The sequence below is a fragment of the Oncorhynchus keta genome, chromosome 15 (genome assembly GCF_023373465.1).
Source record: "Oncorhynchus keta strain PuntledgeMale-10-30-2019 chromosome 15, Oket_V2, whole genome shotgun sequence".
NCBI lineage: Eukaryota > Metazoa > Chordata > Actinopteri > Salmoniformes > Salmonidae > Oncorhynchus > Oncorhynchus keta.
In genome coordinates this window covers 29,063,251-29,082,200 of record NC_068435.1, presented here as the reverse complement: position 1 = coordinate 29,082,200, position 18,950 = coordinate 29,063,251, and the positions used below count along the sequence as shown (strand labels likewise).

Sequence of the window (18,950 nt, the reverse complement as noted above, 5' to 3'; positions counted from 1 at the left end):
AGAAATGGAGGTAATCCATTTTAGAATAAGGCTGTAACGTAACAAAATGTGGAAAAAGTCAAGGGGTCTGAATACTTTCCGAATGCACTGTAATTGCAGCATGCAACAATTTCAAAGATTTTACTGAGTTACAGTTCATAAGGAAATCTGTCAATTTTTTAAAAATTCATTAAGTCCTAATCTATGGATTTCACATGACTGGGAATACAGATGTGCATCTGTTGGTCACAGATACATAAAAAAAAATTAGGGGTGTGGATAGTGCTGTGGTGGTCATGAAATTTCATCAGCCAGTGATTGTCAAGCATATAACTGTCGTCTCACGGTCGTCTCATTGACCGTTAATTAACATAAACACATTTAGCATCTCCTGGCTAGCCCACCGATGCAGACCTTTGGAACATCTACATTTTAAAAAGTCTAATTAATCCATGTAATATAGCTTACACTTCACAATAAATCCATTATTTATTTTAGACAAGGCTAAAAAAAGAATAATATGAAGAAAATGTAGCCCATTTCAGATTAACAGAATAGCATACTGTGAGTTGTCCTTATGTTAGGTCCTGATCTGGCTATGCCAATTGACTGTGGGCTACACTAGTTAATTTAGCCGACAAGATTTTCTTAGAATTCTGTGGCATTATTTTATAGTATGAAGAATACAATTGAACAAAGCTGAATAAAATAGAAAGGATGTTTTACCCAAACAATGAGGGAGTGCTGCACATGCGGCTATTCTGTGTTGAGTGGTTAATAAAGAAATAGGTATTCATTCCTCTATGCTTTATTTTGAGTTATTAATGTAATCTTGGGCTATATGTTTAGATGTTTATTCATTGTAAGGCTTCATCATGCAACTCTAATAATGATTTGAAAAAAGTTGCTTGAAAAGGCATGAGTTCTGCTTAGTTTTTTTGCACAGGATGTACACACTACAGCAGTTACTCGTTCACAATTTCACAAGCACTTGATAGTGCCTAGAATTTCCCGACTGCACCCCCTTTGTGTGGTTGTAATGCACCCTAAAAAAAAAAATCCATGCCTTTTGTGGGCACAACGGTGATCAGGTCATTCTCACAGGCTTCTAGTGAAGACAGACACATCCGAGACGGAACTGTGCGCGTCCTTATCCAAGGTGCATATTGAAGATATTGGAAGAACTGTCCACATTCACTTTTCGTCAGCCAACATGATGAGTAGGACTAACCAACAGCAAAATGCACTGGCCTATGTCAATCTACTATTCTGTTGTGTGCGAGAAATAAATATTCCAAGCCGTCTGGGACAGTTGTGGGATACGATAGATCCCAAATTAATATAACCGCTAGCATCAAAAAAACTTTTATGCAATGTGGCTGATGTAACAGATTAGAACATTTCGTTTAAAATTTTTATAAATTATCAGGCTATTTCTTCACATTATAAGTGCAGCAATGTGCACATGGAAGTAGGCTATAAGCTTGAATGCTCCATTAGCGGAAAACACCGAATAGCAGCACTGTAGAAACTATTACACTCAACGGAACGACTTGATTAGTGTAGTGTCAACAACGCAGCCACTGCCAGCTAGCCTACAAAGTCAACAACGCAGCCACTGCCAGCTAGCCTACTTCAGCAGTACTGTATCATTTTAATCATAGCTTAACTTTCTGAACATTCGAGACGTGTAGTCCACTTGTCATTCCAATCTCCTTGCATTAGCGTAGCCTCTTCTGTAGCCTGTCAACTATGTGTCTGTCTATCCCTGTTATCTCCTCTCTGCACAGACCATACAAACGCTCCACACCGCGTGGCCGCGGCCACCCTAATCTGGTGGTCCCAGCGCGCACGACCCACGTGGAGTTCCAGGTCTCCGGTAGCCTCTGGAACTGCCGATCTGCGGCCAACAAGGCAGAGTTCATCTCAGCCTATGCCTCCCTCCAGTCCCTCGACTTCTTGGCACTGACGGAAACATGGATCACCACAGATAACACTGCTACTCCTACTGCTCTCTCTTCGTCCGCCCACGTGTTCTCGCACACCCAGAGAGCTTCTGGTCAGCGGGTGGTGGCACCGGGATCCTCATCTCTCCCAAGTGGTCATTCTCTCTTTCTCCCCTTACCCATCTGTCTATCGCCTCCTTTGAATTTCATGCTGTCACAGTTACCAGCCCTTTCAAGCTTAACGTCCTTATCATTTATCGCCCTCCAGGTCCCTCTGAGAGTTCATCAATGAGCTTGATGTCTTGATAAGCTCCTTTCCTGAGGACGGCTCACCTCTCACAGTTCTGGGCGACTTTAACCTCCCCACGCCTACCTTTGACTCATTCCTCTCTGCCTCCTTCTTTCCACTCCTTTCCTCTTTTGACCTCACCCTCTCACCTTTCACCCCTACTCACAAGGCAGGCAATACGCTCGACCTCTTCTTTACTAGATGCTGTTCTTCCACTAACCTCATTGCAACTCCTCCAAGTCTCCGACCACTACCTTGTATCCTTTTCCCTCTCGCTCTCATCCAACACTTCCCACACTGCCCCTACTCGGATGGTATCGCGCCGTCCCAACCTTCGCTCTCTCTCCCCCGCTACTCTCTCCTCTTCCATCCTATCATCTCTTCCCTCTGCTCAAACCTTCTCCAACCTATCTCCTGATTCTGCCTCCTCAACCCTCCTCTCCTCCCTTTCTGCATCCTTTGACTCTCTATGTCCCCTATCTTCCAGGCCGGCTCGGTCCTCCCTCCCGCTCCGTGGCTCGACGACTCATTGCGAGCTCACAGAACAGGGCTCCGGGCAGCCGAGCGGAAATGGAGGAAAACTCGCCTCCCTGCGGACCTGGCATCCTTTCGCTCCCTCCTCTCTACATTTTCCTCCTCTGTCTCTGCTGCTAAAGCCACTTTCTACCACTCTAAATTCCAAGCATCTGCCTCTAACCCTAGGAAGCTCTTTGCCACCTTCTCCTCCCTCCTGAATCCTCCCCCCTCCTCTCTCTGCAGATGACTTTGTCAACCATTTTGAAAAGAAGGTCGACGACATCCGATCCTCGTTTGCTAAGTCAAACGACACCGCTGGTTCTGCTCACACTGCCCTACCCTGTGCTCTGACCTCTTTCTCCCTCTCTCTCCAGATGAAATCTCGCGTCTTGTGACGGCCGGCCGCCCAACAACCTGCCCGCTCGACCCTATCCCCTCCTCTCTTCTCCAGACCATTTCCGGAGACCTTCTCCCTTACCTCACCTCGCTCATCAACTCATCCCTGACCGCTGGCTACGTCCCTTCCGTCTTCAAGAGAGCGAGAGTTGCACCCCTTCTGAAAAAACCTACACTCGATCCCTCCGATGTCAACAACTACAGACCAGTATCCCTTCTTTCTTTTCTCTCCAAAACTCTTGAACGTGCTGTCCTTGGCCAGCTCTCCCGCTATCTCTCTCAGAATGACCTTCTTGATCCAAATCAGTCAGGTTTCAAGACTAGTCATTCAACTGAGACTGCTCTTCTCTGTATCACGGAGGCGCTCCGCACTGCTAAAGCTAACTCTCTCTCCTCTGCTCTCATCCTTCTAGACCTATCGGCTGCCTTCGATACTGTGAACCATCAGATCCTCCTCTCCACCCTCTCCAAGTTGGGCATCTCCGGCGCGGCCCACGCTTGATTGCGTCCTACCTGACAGGTCGCTCCTACCAGGTGGCGTGGCGAGAATCTGTCTCCTCACCACGCGCTCTCACCACTGGTGTCCCCAGGGCTCTGTTCTAGGCCCTCTCCTATTCTCGCTATACACCAAGTCACTTGGCTCTGTCATAACCTCACATGGTCTCTCCTATCATTGCTATGCAGACGACACACAATTAATCTTCTCCTTTCCCCTTCTGATGACCAGGTGGCGAATCGCATCTCTGCATGTCTGGCAGACATATCAGTGTGGATGACGGATCACCACCTCAAGCTGAACCTCGGCAAGACGGGGAGCTGCTCTTCCTCCCGGGGAAGGACTGCCCGTTCCATGATCTCGCCATCACGGTTGACAACTCCATTGTGTCCTCCTCCCAGAGCGCTAAGAACCTTGGCGTGATCCTGGACAACACCCTGTCGTTCTCAACTAACATCAAGGCGGTGGCCCGTTCCTGTAGGTTCATGCTCTACAACATCCGTAGAGTACGACCCTGCCTCACACAGGAAGCGGCGCAGGTCCAAATCCAGGCACTTGTCATCTCCCGTCTGGATTACTGCAACTCGCTGTTGGCTGGGCTCCCTGCCTGTGCCATTAAATCCCTACAACTCATCCAGAACGCCGCAGCCCGTCTGGTGTTCAACCTTCCCAAGTTCTCTCACGTCACCCCGCTCCTCCGCTCTCTCCACTGGCTTCCAGTTGAAGCTCGCATCCGCTACAAGACCATGGTGCTTGCCTACGGAGCTGTGAGGGGAACGGCACCTCAGTACCTCCAGGCTCTGATCAGGCCCCACACCCAAACAAGGGCACTGCGTTCATCCACCTCTGGCCTGCTCGCCTCCCTACCACTGAGGAAGTACAGTTCCCGCTCAGCCCAGTCAAAACTGTTCGCTGCTCTGGCTCCCCAATGGTGGAACACACTCCCTCACGACGCCAGGACAGCGGAGTCAATCACCACCTTCCGGAGACACCTGAAACCCCACCTCTTTAAGGAATACCTAGGATAGGATAAAGTAATCCTTCTCACCCCCTTAAAAGATTTAGATGCACTATTGTAAAGTGGCTGTTCCACTGGATGTCATAAGGTGAATGCACCAATTTGTAAGTCGCTCTGGATAAGAGCGTCTGCTAAATTACTTAAATGTAAATGTAAATGTAAAACACCATTATCAAAAGTGACCGCAAATGCAATTATGCATGTAATGCTTTTATTATAAAGGTGCATTTTCAAGGTGACTTGAGCTTCATTTTATTTGGCCAGTTTAATTGTGATACAAACCTTATCAAAACATATAGGCCTATTGGCTCGGCTACATGAGGTTAATGACTAGGATTCTAAAAAGTGGCAAAAAAGGCATTGTTTCTTAAGCTGGGCATCATTCACAAGTGATAATATATCATTCACAAGTGATAGGCTAATAGTCACCCAAATGACTATTCTTGATTTAATCTTTACATATATTATTTAGTGTATGTGTGAAATTTGTTTGGATTTAGAATGGACCATTATGCATCCAACAATACATGTAATCTATGCACTTAAATAGCGAATGGAGGACGCTTTTCCCGTGGTTAATTTTCTTGCCAGCCAGGTAGGCTATATTCCTGTTGTAAATATAAGCAATGTGCTTATATTAGGAAAGTTGAGAAATAAATATAGTAGGCCTAGCCTATAGAAAGCTGATGGGATCCTCCTCTTTTTAGTAGAGGCCATCACTCTGTTTTCTCACGCAATCTTCTGATAAATCAACTGTAAATTTCGGTGTTCGTCAAGGTTCCATTTTTAGGACCACTATTGTTGTCACGATATATTTTACCTCATGTTAACTTTCACTGCTAGGCGGACGAAACACAGCTGTACATTTAGATGAAACATGGTGAAGCCCCAAAATTGCTTTCCCTGGAAGCCTGTGTTTCAGACATAAGGAAGTGGATGGCGGCAAATGTTTTACTTTTAAACTCGGACAAAACAGAGACGCTAGTTCTAGGTCCCAAGAAACAAAGAGATCTTCTGTTGGATCTGCCAATTAATCTTGATGGTTGTACAGTCATCTCAAATAAAACTGTGAAGGACCTCGTTACTCTGGACCCTGATCTCTCTTTTGACAAACATATCAATAATATTTCAAAGACAGCTTTTTTCCATCTTCGTAACATTGCAAAAATCATAAACTTTCTGTCCAAAAATTATGCAGAAAAATGTAACCATGGTTTTGTCACTTCTAGATTAGACTACTGCAATGATCAACTTTCTGGCTACCCGGATAATGCACCAAATAAACTTCAGTTAGTGCTAAACACGGCTGCTAAAATCTTGACTAGAACCCTAAAAAATGTATCATATTACTCTAGTGGTAGCCTCTCTACACTGGCTTCATGTAAAAGCTAGGGCTGATTTAAAGGTTTTACTGCTAACCTACAAAGCATTACATGGGCTTGCTCCTACCTATCTTTCCGTTTTGCGCCTTCCGTACATACCTACACGTGTGCTACGGTCACAAGATGCAGGCCTCCTTATTGTCCCTAGAATTTCTAAGCAAACAGCTGGAGGCAGGGCTTTCTCCTATAGAGCTCCATTTTTATGGAATGGTCTGCCTATCCATGTGAGAGACGGAGACTCGGTCTCGACCTTTAAGTCTATTGAAGACTCATCTCTTCAGTAGGTCCTATGATTGAGTGTAGTCTGGCCCAGGGGTATGAAGCTGAACGGAAAGGCACTGGAGCGACGAACCGCCCTTGCCGTCTCTGCCTGGCAGGTTCCCCTCTCTCCACTCGGATTCTCTGCCTCTAACCCCATTACGGGGGCTGAGTCACTGGCTTACTGGTGCTCTTCCGTGCCATCCCTAGGAGGGGTGCGTCACTTGAGTGGGTTGAGTCACTGACGTGATCTTCCTGTCCGGGTTGGCGCCCCCCTCGGGTTCATGCCGTGGGGGAGATTGTGGGCTATACTCTGACTTGTCTCAGGATGGTAAGTTGGTGGTTGAAGATATCCCTCTAGTGGTGTGGAGGCTGTGCTTTGGCAAAGTGAGTGGGGTTATATCCTGTCTGTTTCGCCCTGTCCGAGGGTATCGTTGGACAGGTCCACAGTGTCTCCCGACCCCTCCTGTCTCAGCCTCCAGTATTTATGCTGCAATAGTTTATGTCGGGGGGCTAGGAACAGTCTGTTATATCTGGAGTATTTCTCCGGTCTTATCCGGTGTCCTCTGTGTGAATTTAAGTATGCTCTCTCTAATTCTTAATTTTTATTTTCTTGCTCTCCTCTCAGAGGCCCTGAGCCCTAGGACCATGCCTCAGGACTACCTGGCCTGATGACTCCTTGCTGACCCCAGTCCACCTGGTCATGTTGCTGCTACAGTTTCAACTGTTTTGCCTGCGGCTATGGAACCCTGACCTGTTCACTGCTACCTTGTCCCGGACCTACTATTTTGGACTCTCTCTGTACCGCACCTGCTGTCTCTAACTTTGAATGATTGGCTATGACAAGCCAACTCACATTTACTCCGGAGGTGCTGACCCGTTGCCATTGATTATTATTATCTGACCCTGCTGGACATCTATGAACGTTTGAACATCTTGGCCATGTTCTGTTATCTCTACCTGGCACAGCCAGAAGAGGACTGGCCACCTCAGAACTTGGTTCCTCTCTAGGTTTCTTCCTAGGTTCAGGCCTTTCTAGGGAGTTTTTCCAAGCCACTGTGCATACATTTGCATTGATGTCAGAGTGATTAGAGGGACAATAGAGTGCTGAATACCAGGCAGTTAGCAAGTTTGGTAGGATACTAATTTCCAGCAGCACCATCAGAGCTTGGAGAATCCTAATTACAGTGAATTCAGAGATATAAGCTTTTTGTGCATATGGAACATTTCCGGGATCTTTTATTTTAGCTCATGATACATGGGACCAACACTTTACATGTTGCGTTTATATTTTTGTTCAGTATAGTTCATCAATGTATCATCATGGTCAGCTATTGAAGTAATCAATTTTGTCTCTGAGGAATCAAAGGGTGCGTTCGTTAATTCACTCTGGCTTTCTACTCAGATTTCAGAGCACTCTCATTCGTAAATTCATTGTTTCCAACAGCACAGTTACAGTCACCAACACTCTAGATAACACGTAAACAGCCTAACCACCTCGGCTAGGGTGAGTAAAATGGTCAGAGTGAGGTGTACTCTCATTTGTGTCTGGAAGTAGTTAGCTTTAGTCCTTGACTGCCATTGTGAGGTCAGAACGCTTGTATCATCCCTACTCCTCTGACAGAGCTTCTAGTGTGCACTCTGAACACTCCGAGAACCCACCGCTCTGAATTTACGAATTGACAATCTGACAACTCTCTGAATTCACGAACGCACCCAAAGACAACCCATATTATGCTAGCCTGCCAGCACCTTAATTGTGATCCTATGTTTGTGGATTTAAGGCATTTGATTCAGTTGGCCATGAATTGTTGCTAGCTAGACTCAGCAACATTGGTCTCAGTGAAGGGGAAGTAAATTGATTTAGGAATTATTTTTATGACAGAACACAATGTGTATATACTAACAATTACAAGTCCAGCTTTCTTGAGATTAATAGAGGTGTGCCCCAGGGTTCCATTTTAGCTCCTGTGTTGTTCTCCATTTTTATTAATGATTTGGGAAATGGGATGCAACCAGCAAAGTTACATCTACAGTGCTGTGACAAAGTATTTGCCCCCTTTCTAATTTCTTATTTTTTTTGCACACTTGTCACACTTAAATGTTTCAGATCAAACCTATTTTAAAATTACACAAAGACAACCCAAGTAAACACAAAATGCAGTCAAGTGATAATGTTATTTATTAAGGGAAAAAAAGCTATCCGAACCTTCATGGTCCTATGTGACAAAGTAATTGCGCCCCCATGAATGAATTTTCTGTGGTTAATCACATTTTTTGGAAAGCAGAGTTCAATTTCACTAGCCACTCCCAGGCCTGATTACTGCCAGACCTGTTCAATCAAGAAATCACTTAAATAGAACCTGTCTGACAAAGTAAAGTAGGCCAAAAGATCTCAAAAAGAAGGACATCATGCTATGATCCAAAGAAATTCAGGAACAGATGACAAACAAATTAATTGACATCTATCAGTCTGGAAAGGGTTACAAAGCCGTTTCTAAAGCTTTGGGACTCCAGCGAACCACGTTGAGAGCCATTATCTACAATTGGAGAAAATTTGAAACAGTGGTGAACCTTCCCAGGAGTGGCCGGCCTACTAAAATTACCCCAAGAGCGCAGCGACGACTCATCCAAGAGGTCACAAAAGAACCCTCAACAACATCTAAAGAACTGCAGGCCTCACTTGTCTCAGTTAAGGTCAGTGTTCATGACTAAACCATAAGAAAGAGACTGGGCAAAAATGGCATCCATGGCAGAGTTCCAAGGAGAAAACCACTGCTGACCAAAAAGAACATAAAGGCTCGTCTCACTTTTGGCAAAAAAACAAACATCTTGATGATCCCCAAGACTTTTGGGGAAATATTCTGTGGACTGACGAGACTAAAGTTGAACTTTTTGGAAGGTGTGCATCCCGTTACATCTGGCATAGAAGTAACACAGCATTTCAGAAAAAGAACATCATACCAACAGTCAAAGATGGTGGTGGTGGTGTGATGGTCTGGGGCTGCTTTGCTGCTTCAGAACCTGGACGACCTGCTGTGATATATGGAACCATGAATTCTACCAAAAAAATCCTGAAGGAGAATGTCTGGCCATCAGTTCATGACCTCAAGCTGAAGCGCACTTGGGTTATGCAGCAGGACAATGATCCAAAACACACCAGCAAGTCCACCTCTGAATGGTTAAAAAAAAAACTAAATTAAGGTTTTGGAGTGGCCTAGTCAAAGTCCGGACTTGAATCCGATTGAGATGCTGTGGCTTGACCTTAAAGGCGGTTCATGCTCGAAAACCTTCCAATGTGGCTGAATTAAAACAATTCTGCAAAGAAGAGTGGGCCAAAATTCCTCCACAGCGATGTGAAAGACTAATTGCAAGTTATCGCAAACGCTTGATTGCGTCACCTTTGTCACATAGGGCCATGAAGGTTCGGATAGTTTTTTCCCTTAATAAATAAAATGATCACTTAAACTGCATTTTGTGTTTACTTCGGTTTTCTTTGTGTAATATTTAAATGTGTTTGATGATCTGAAACATTTAAGTGTGACATGTGCAAAATAATAAGAAATCAGGAAGGGAGCAAATACATTTCACAGAACTGTATAAGCAGATGATAAAGTCATATAATCATGGGCTCCTTCTCTGGTTCAGGCTGTTGAAGAGCTCAACACTGCTTTTCAGTCACTGCAGGCCTCCCTTTATGGTCTCAAACTAGTCTTGAATGTACAAAAAACGAAATTCATGATCTTTACCAGAGCTTGAACTCTGCCAGAGTTGTCAGTGTCACATCTGGTGGCTTATCCTTTGAAAGATGACATCCTACAAATACCTAGAGTTGAAGTCGGAAGTTTACATACACAGGTTGGAGTCATTAAAACTCGTTTTTCAACCACTTCACAAATTTCTTGTTAACAAACTATAGTTTTGGCAAGTCGTTTAGGACATCTACTTCGTGCATGACAAATAATTTTCCAACAATTGTTTACAGACAGATTAATTCACTGTATCACAATTCTAGTGGGTCAGAAGTTTACATACACTAAGTTTACTGTGCCTTTTAAACATTTTGGAAAATTCCAGAAAATGCTGTCATGGCTTTAGAAGCTTCTATTAGGCTAATTGACATCATTTGAGTCAATTGGTGGTGTACCTGTGGATGTATTTCAAGGCCCACCTTCAAACTCGGTGCCTCTTTGCATGACATCATGGGAAAATCAAAATAAATCAATTGTAGACCTCCACAAGTCTGATTCATCCTTGGGAGCAATTTCCAAACACCTGAAGGCACCACGTTCATCTGTACAAATAATAGTACACAGGTATAAACACCATGGGACCACACAGCCATCATACCACTCAGGAAGGAGATGCATTCTGTCTCCTAGAGATTAACGTGCTTTGGTGCGAAAAGTGAAAATCAATCCCAGCACAACAGCAAAGGACCTTGTGAAGATGCTGGAGGAAACAGGTACAAAAGCATCTATATCCACAGTAAAACAAGTCCTATATTGACATAACCTGAAAGGCCGCTCAGAAAGGATGAAGCCATTCACTGAGAAATGTCCTCTGGTCTGATGAAACAAAAACAGAACCGTTTGGCCATAATGACCATCGTTATGTTTCGTGTAAAAGGGGGAGGCTTGCAAGCCGAAGAACACAATCCCAATCGTGAAGCACAGGGGTGGAAGCATCATGTTGTGGGGGTACTTTGCTTCAGGAGGGACTGGTGCACTTCGCAAAATATATGGCATCATGAGGAAAGAAAATTATGTAGATATATTGAAGCAACATCTCAAGACATTAGTCAGGAAGCTTGGTCACAAAAGGGCAATGACCCCAAGCATACTTACAAAGTTGTGACAAAATGACTTAAGGACAACAAAGTCAAGGTATTAGAGTAGCCATCACAAAGCCCTGACCTCAATCCTAAAGAAAATGTGTGAGCAATACTGAAAAAGTGTGTGTGAGCAAGGAACCTGACTCAGTTACACCAGCTCTGTCAGGAGGAATGGGCCAAAATTCACCCAATTTATTGTGGGAAGCTTGTGGAAGGCTACCCAAATATTTGACCCAAGTTAAACAATTTAAAGGCAATGCTACCAAATACTAATTGAGTGTATGTAAACTTCTGACCCACTGGGAATGTGATGAAAGAAATAAAAGCGGAAATAAGTCATTCTCTCTATTATTATTCTGACATTTCACATTCTTAAAATAAAGTGGTGATCCTAAATGACCTTAGACAGGGAATTTTTACTACGATTAAACGTCAGGAATTGTGAAAAACTGAGTTTAAATGTAATTGGCTAAGGTGTTTGTAAACTTCCGACTTCAACTGTAGGTGTATGGTTTGATGACAAGTTGTCCTTTAAAGTTCATATGGATAATCTTGTGAGGAAGCTTAAATTGAAATGGGGTTTTTACTTTCCTATTAAGGCTTGCTTCCCGCTTATGGCTAGAAAGAAGCTGGTTCAGGCCACTTCTCTCTGTAATTGATTATGGTGACTTGTTGTATATGCATGCAGCCTCCTCCGTCTTAGAGACTGGACTCTGTTTATCATGCATCCTTGCACTTTATTACAAATGCCAAGTCACTCACCCACCATTGCACCTTGTATCAAATGGTAGATTGGACCTCACTTTATATGCTCAGAAAGCTACATTTGTATGTGTTCATCTACAAAGCCCTTTTGGGTAAACTCCCTCTTTTACCTCTGTAGTCTGGTCTCCTTCACCACCAGCAGTTACCATACCTGCTAGGGGGTTGCTACTTAAAGTCCCCAGGACATTCACAGTATTAGGCAAGACTGCCTTCTCTTCTTGCACACCAGAGACATGGAATAGTCTACAATCCATGCTTTATCTAGATATGTTAGTGCCACTGAATTAATTTTAAATATTGATGGAGACTCTATGGAGGAATGTAAATGTTTTTTGGGGGGGCTGGATCATGTTGTACTGTATGTTTTAATTCTGTAATGCATTGATTGTTGCTGCCTTCTTGGCCAGGTCTCCCTTGAAAAAGAGACTGGGTCTCAATGGGCTTTTCCTGGTTAAATAAAGAAATATATTAAAAAACAGACTTAACACTGTGCTCACTGTTCAGCATTGTTTCAGGTTAAACCAGGCTGATATGATGCTAATGCGAGTAACTTTGTTAACTTGAGCACAGAGAACATGATGTGAGAGAAACCAGAATAATACTCTGAAATCCAATGAATCATGACTCCTCTGCTCTCTCCTTCGTGTTGGCCCTAGTTAAGATGCAGGCACCCATAATGAATCATGACTTAGTGGTTTAGAGCAGAGACCAGATCAGTGTTTCCTTCCAGCTGTTTGCTTCCTTTTCTTACCATTTTTATATATTTTTCTTCTTCTTCACATTTGTAAACGACAACATCAGATATCTTATTGCCCACAAGCCAACTCGTACTCTTAACTTCCATTTGAACATGTTAAAAGTAGGCTTACTAATGACTTGATTAGCCAGTTTCTAATATTCCATTTCATGCAAGAATGGAAAAGAACAATGCTGGTGTGTTAAGATATTAATCAAATAAAACAGCAGTGTTGTTTTTTATTATGATGTAATTAAAACATAAAAGGCTATAAAAAAAAAAACACCATGACCTCAAATGTGAGGACTAGAGTCTGTCAATTGGAAAGGATGCCCATGTGGATTGACGTACAGTAACAACGCTGATGCGCATAGCTGAAGTTGCAATATATTTTGCAACATTGTGGCCCAAACACACTAACGTAGCCTACTGCATTAATCTCACTGTTATAATAAACGCCCACATCGTCTGCTCTTGACACAATGCCACAGTAACAAATACCCATAGATCTCACACAACGTATATCATTTAGGAACTTACTGGCATATTTATGCGTAGGATTCCCTTTTTCTTCGAGTTATCCTTCTTGTTAGACTCCATCACCGTGCTCCCCATTTTCAGACTAATAATGCTATTTTCTTTATTTTTAACGAGCAAGATCAAGTTTGGGTAAATTGCGTGGCATATGCCATACGTCTTTATGTGTAAAAATAAGTTTCAAGTCAAAGTTCTTTCAAAGAAATTAGTTAATTTACCAGGAAGTATACTGCACTACCGACGCATTAGGCCTACCTACCGCTGTATTGACATCACCGAGACTGAGCGTGCTGTTTCAACATAAAACATAGGGTGTGCTACAACCTTGCCTTGAGTCAGGGATAAACTTAAAATAGTAAACGCAACTCTGGAACACTCCAATTAGTAGGCTATGATATGTTAAGTTTCGTATGGTATGTATTTATTTGTGGATGTCCCTCATTCATGTTGTATGGTATCTTACGAATTACAATGCATATGATATGTTAGGAACTGTAATTCGTACAATATGTACCAATTTGCAAAACGTGTGATATTGTTATGAGTGGAGATCCCTATCTTGTTACGCCGATGATTGATGGCTCACTGGCCAATCAGATGAGAGCTCTGTGTTTATATTGTTTGCACACTTGTTTAAACTTCAGGTTGTTGGTGTTGTGCCGAACATCCCCCCCCCTCTCGCGTGAACCCAATTCTTCATTGCTGCGACTTGCTTGCTAGTTGAGATTTCTGCTCTTCACTCCATTGTCAGTTTAGCCTACATTTCACTGATTTTAGTAGCAGAAATCATTTTTTATTTGTGTCCTTCAAGGCAGCTGTCAATGAACACGTTTTTTTATGACGGTTTTATCGCGGGGTAAGCACTAGTAATGTCTGCAGTTTTCGTGTTTGGCTATTTGTTTCAAGTGTATTAAGTCTATAAATACATCTCTTTGCCAAAATTCGTCATATCTTATTCGACTAGTAGTTCTGAAATGTTTATTGCTTGCCTACATTTGACTCCCTCCTCTATGTTTAATATAACACACACATAAATTATTAACTTTGGTTGCCAATCCTTACGTGAAGTTTGTTCGATAGAAAGACCCCCCCCCCCCCACACACACACACACACACACACATACATAAGTAATATGTCCCACAGAAAGTATTTGACTCTAGAAAATGGCCTTGCCGAAATACCCCCCCAACCCTTCTAAGTTTGCGGACGGCACAACAGTGGTAGGCTTGATTACCAACAACGACGAGACGACCTACAGGGAGGAGGTGAGGGCCCTCGGAGTGTGGTGTCAGGAAAATAACCTCACACTCAACGTCAACAAAACTAAGGAGATGATTGTGGACTTCAGGAAATGCTGTATGTTGCGTTTATATTTTTGTTCAGGATACTTCTTTGTGCTAGAGCTGGTCAGTCTGTGTTGTATGTCAAGTTCTTAATAAACAGCACAAAAGAGTTGTTGTGTCCTTCAACCCCTGCCACCATCGAGGAGTTGACCAGAATACACAAAGTGCATCCATTAAGTATAGTTAAGTTGAACTAACGCTAGCAAGCTAACTGTGATGAGTCAGACAAGCTAGATGCTGTGAGGAGGGTACGTTAACGGTTTGTTAACGGCAACAGATGCAAAACACAACAATATGCTACAAATTACAATTTGTTTCGGCTAATGTTAGCTAGGTTAGGGGGTTAAGGTGAGCTAACATGCTAAGCAGTTGCAAAAAAGTAGTAAGTCCTTGCAAAGTTGCAAATTAAATTGCTAACGCTGTCCATGATGAGATTCGAACACGTATCCTTTGGGTTGCTAGAAGTTTGCATTATACGCCCACTCATCCGTCCAATGCAACAATCCCCTCGCCTTTTTTAATGTAACCATACCAAATGTAACATACATTTGAGTTTCTCGAATTTACATTTCTGTAGCTCAGTTGGTAGAGCATGGCGCTTGTAACGCCAGGGTAGTGGGTTCGATCCCCTGGACCACCCATACGTAGAATGTATGCACACATGACTGTAAGTCGCTTTGGATAAAAGCGTCTGCTAAATGGCATATATTATTATTATTATTATTACTATGTTACGTCTAGTCTTGCAACTAAAACATGTTTTACTTTCGGTTTTGAACACCAGCTGAAAATAATATATTTTTGGTTATGGAAAATATATTTCACAGTGGTTTAGATGGTACAATGATTATCTACACTATACTTGCTTGTTTTGTTACATAATCTGAAATTAGGCTAATTAATGTAATTTTAGCAACCAGGAAATTGAACAATTTCTGCGTAGTGCATCTTTAAGTAATACTACTAAGTTGTTTTTATGAGTTACTTTCACCACTGTATGTGTGTGTGTGTATATGTGTTTTCCATTTCGATCACCACTGTATGTGTGTGTGTGTGTATATGTTTTCCATTTCGATCACCACTGTATGTGTGTGTGTGTATATGTGTTTTCCATTTCGATCACCACTGTATGTGTGTGTGTATATGTGTTTTCCATTTCGATCACCACTGTATGTGTGTGTATATGTGTTTTCCATTTCGATCACCACTGTATGTGTGTGTGTATATGTGTTTTCCATTTCGATCACCACTGTATGTGTGTGTGTATATGTGTTTTCCATTTCGATCACCACTGTATGTGTGTGTGTATATGTGTTTTCCATTTCGATCACCACTGTATGTGTGTGTGTATATGTGTTTTCCATTTCGATCACCACTGTATGTGTGTGTGTATATGTGTTTTCCATTTCGATCACCACTGTATGTGTGTGTGTATATGTTTTCCATTTCGATCACCACTGTATGTGTGTGTGTATATGTGTTTTCCATTTCGATCACCACTGTATGTGTGTGTGTGTATATGTGTTTTCCATTTCGATCACCACTGTATGTGTGTGTATATGTGTTTTCCATTTCGATCACCACTGTATGTGTGTGTGTGTATATGTGTTTTCCATTTCGATCACCACTGTATGTGTGTGTGTATATGTGTTTTCCATTTCGATCACCACTGTATGTGTGTGTGTATATGTGTTTTCCATTTCGATCACCACTGTATGTGTGTGTGTATATGTGTTTTCCATTTCGATCACCACTGTATGTGTGTGTATATGTGTTTTCCATTTCGATCACCACTGTATGTGTGTGTATATGTGTTTTCCATTTCGATCACCACTGTATGTGTGTGTGTATATGTGTTTTCCATTTCAATCACCACTGTATGTGTGTGTATATGTGTTTTCCATTTCAATCACCACTGTATGTGTGTGTGTATATATGTGTTTTCCATTTCAATCACCACTGTATGTGTGTGTATATGTGTTTTCCATTTCAATCACCACTGTATGTGTGTGTGTATATATGTGTTTTCCATTTCGATCACCACTGTATGTGTGTGTATATGTGTTTTCCATTTCGATCACCACTGTATGTGTGTGTGTGTATATGTGTTTTCCATTTCGATCACCACTGTATGTGTGTGTGTGTATATGTGTTTTCCATTTCGATCACCACTGTATGTGTGTGTATATGTGTTTTCCATTTCGATCACCACTGTATGTGTGTGTGTATATGTGTTTTCCATTTCGATCACCACTGTATGTGTGTGTGTGTATATGTGTTTTCCATTTCGATCACCACTGTATGTGTGTGTGTATATGTGTTTTCCATTTCGATCACCACTGTATGTGTGTGTGTATATATGTGTTTTCCATTTCGATCACCACTATGTGTGTGTGTATATGTGTTTTCCATTTCGATCACCACTGTATGTGTGTGTGTATATGTGTTTTCCATTTCGATCACCGACCCCTTGGCTTGATTCCTACCCCTTTCTGGGTTTGGAGATCTAAAGTGATCAGACAATGAAATTCCCCATCCCCAACACGGCCCTTTGAATAAAATGTGATGCTCTGCTTTATCTATCCAGTCTTTTAATATTTATGGGAGAAATGGAGATGGTATAACCTAGAGAAGGAGTCAAGGACATAAGAACCATAATGAAACCAGGAGCTTATTCATTCCACCGATTCTGTTACAAAACGTTTCTTAATTCCTATCTGAATTTGTCCAATAGAAACTACAGTTTTAGTTGCAAGTGTTTGCATGAGCCATGAGTCATCCGTTCCCATCCCGCTCTGGTCCTTGCTCTCCCTCTCCTGAGAGAAGGTTTTGTTCCCTTCACACTAGTGTTTTTGCAGAAACATCCAACAGCTCTTGTTGCAGTTTGTTTATAGATTTAAACACTATTCATGGCAGGCCATGCTTCTGTTGATGATATTCGTATCTGTTGTCTTGTCATTATATGGTGGAGCTGCAGTCCTCCCTCGCCCTCCCTTTGGCAAATCAGACCATACCTCTATCCTACTGTTTACAAGCAAAAACTCAAACAAGAAGTACCAGTGACATGGTTCAGTCTGGAATTCAAATGGATTTGGGGGGTTTGTGTCAATACGGAAGTGGTCAGATAAAGTGGATGCTAAGCTACAGGACTGTTTCGCTAGCACAGACTGGAGTATGTTCCGGGATTCATCTAATAACATTGAGGATGTTTACCACATTGGTCACAGGCTTCATTAATAAGTGTATTGACAGAGTCATCCCCACAGTGACCATACACACATACCCCAACCAGAAGCCATGGATTTCAGGGAACCTCCGAACTGAGCTAAAGGCTAGAGCTGCTGTTTTCAAGGAGCGGGTCACTAATACGAACGCTTATAAGAAATCCTGCTACGACCTCCGATGAGCCATTAAACAGACACAGTGTCAATATAGGACTAAGAGCGAATCCTACTACACCGGTTCTGACGCTCGACAGATGTGGCAGGGCTTGCAAACTATCACTGACTAAAAAGGGAAACCCAGCCGCAACCTGCCCAGCAACGCAAGCCTACCAGATGAGCTAAATTCCTCCTTTTCTCGCTTTGAGGCAAGACTGAACCATGCATGAGAGCACCAGCTGTTAAAGATGACTGTGGGATCTCGCTCTCTGTAGCCGATGTGAGAAAGACCATTGCCTTGCAAAAGTATTCAAATTACGTGTAATTTAAATGTACTTTTATTTGGATTTCATGTAATGGACATACACAAAATAGTCCGAATTGGTGAAGTGAAAGGAAAAAATAAATAAAAAATGGAAAAGTGGTGCATGCATATGTATTCACTGCCTTTGATATGAACCCCCTAAATAAGACCTGTTGCAACCAATTACCTCCAGAAGTCACATAATTAGTTAAATAAAGTCCACCTTTGTGCAATCTAAGTGTCACATGATCTCTCACATTATCTCAGTATATGTACACCTGTTCTGAAAGGCTCCAGAGTCTGCAACACCACTAAGCAAGGGGCACTACCAAGCAAGCGGCACTATGAAGACCAAGGAGCTCTCCAAACAGGTCAGGGACAAAGTACAAAGTACAGATCTGGGTTGGGTTATAAAAAAAATATCAGAAACTTTGAACATCCCACAGAGCACCATTAAATCCATTATAAAATTTTTTGAAAGAATATGGCACTACAATAAACCTGCCAAGAAAGGGCCGCCGACCAAAACTCACGGACCAGGCAAGGAGGGCATTAATCAGAGAGGCAACAAAGAGACCAAAGATAACCCTGAAGGAGCTACACAAGCTCCACAGCGGAGACTGGAGTATCTGTCCATAGAACCACTTTAAGTCATACACTCCACAGAGCTGGGCTTTACGGAAGAGTGGCCAGAAAAAAAGCCATTGCTTAAAGAAAAAATGTGATGTCTGGCGCAAACCCAACACCTCCCATTACCCAGAGAACACCAT

At 42.6% G+C, this 18,950-nt stretch overlaps 1 protein-coding gene across 4 annotated transcripts in view; it reads right to left on the bottom strand.

Annotated features, from left to right (window-relative positions):
- LOC118394739 (5'-AMP-activated protein kinase subunit gamma-1-like) overlaps nucleotides 1-13,478 on the bottom strand; it is a 56,616-nt gene extending 43,138 nt beyond the window's left edge. For 2 of the 4 annotated variants that reach the window (XM_035788241.2, XM_035788243.2), the window contains exon 1: nucleotides 13,156-13,476. In XM_035788241.2, coding sequence (XP_035644134.1) covers nucleotides 13,156-13,230 — 75 coding nt within the window. In that variant the 5' untranslated portion in view covers nucleotides 13,231-13,476. Of the gene's footprint in view, nucleotides 1-13,155 lie in introns of all 4 variants that reach the window. The other 2 variants (XR_004827811.2, XM_035788240.2) reach the window with 2 other exon arrangements.
- Nucleotides 13,479-18,950: the final 5,472 nt, after the last annotated feature.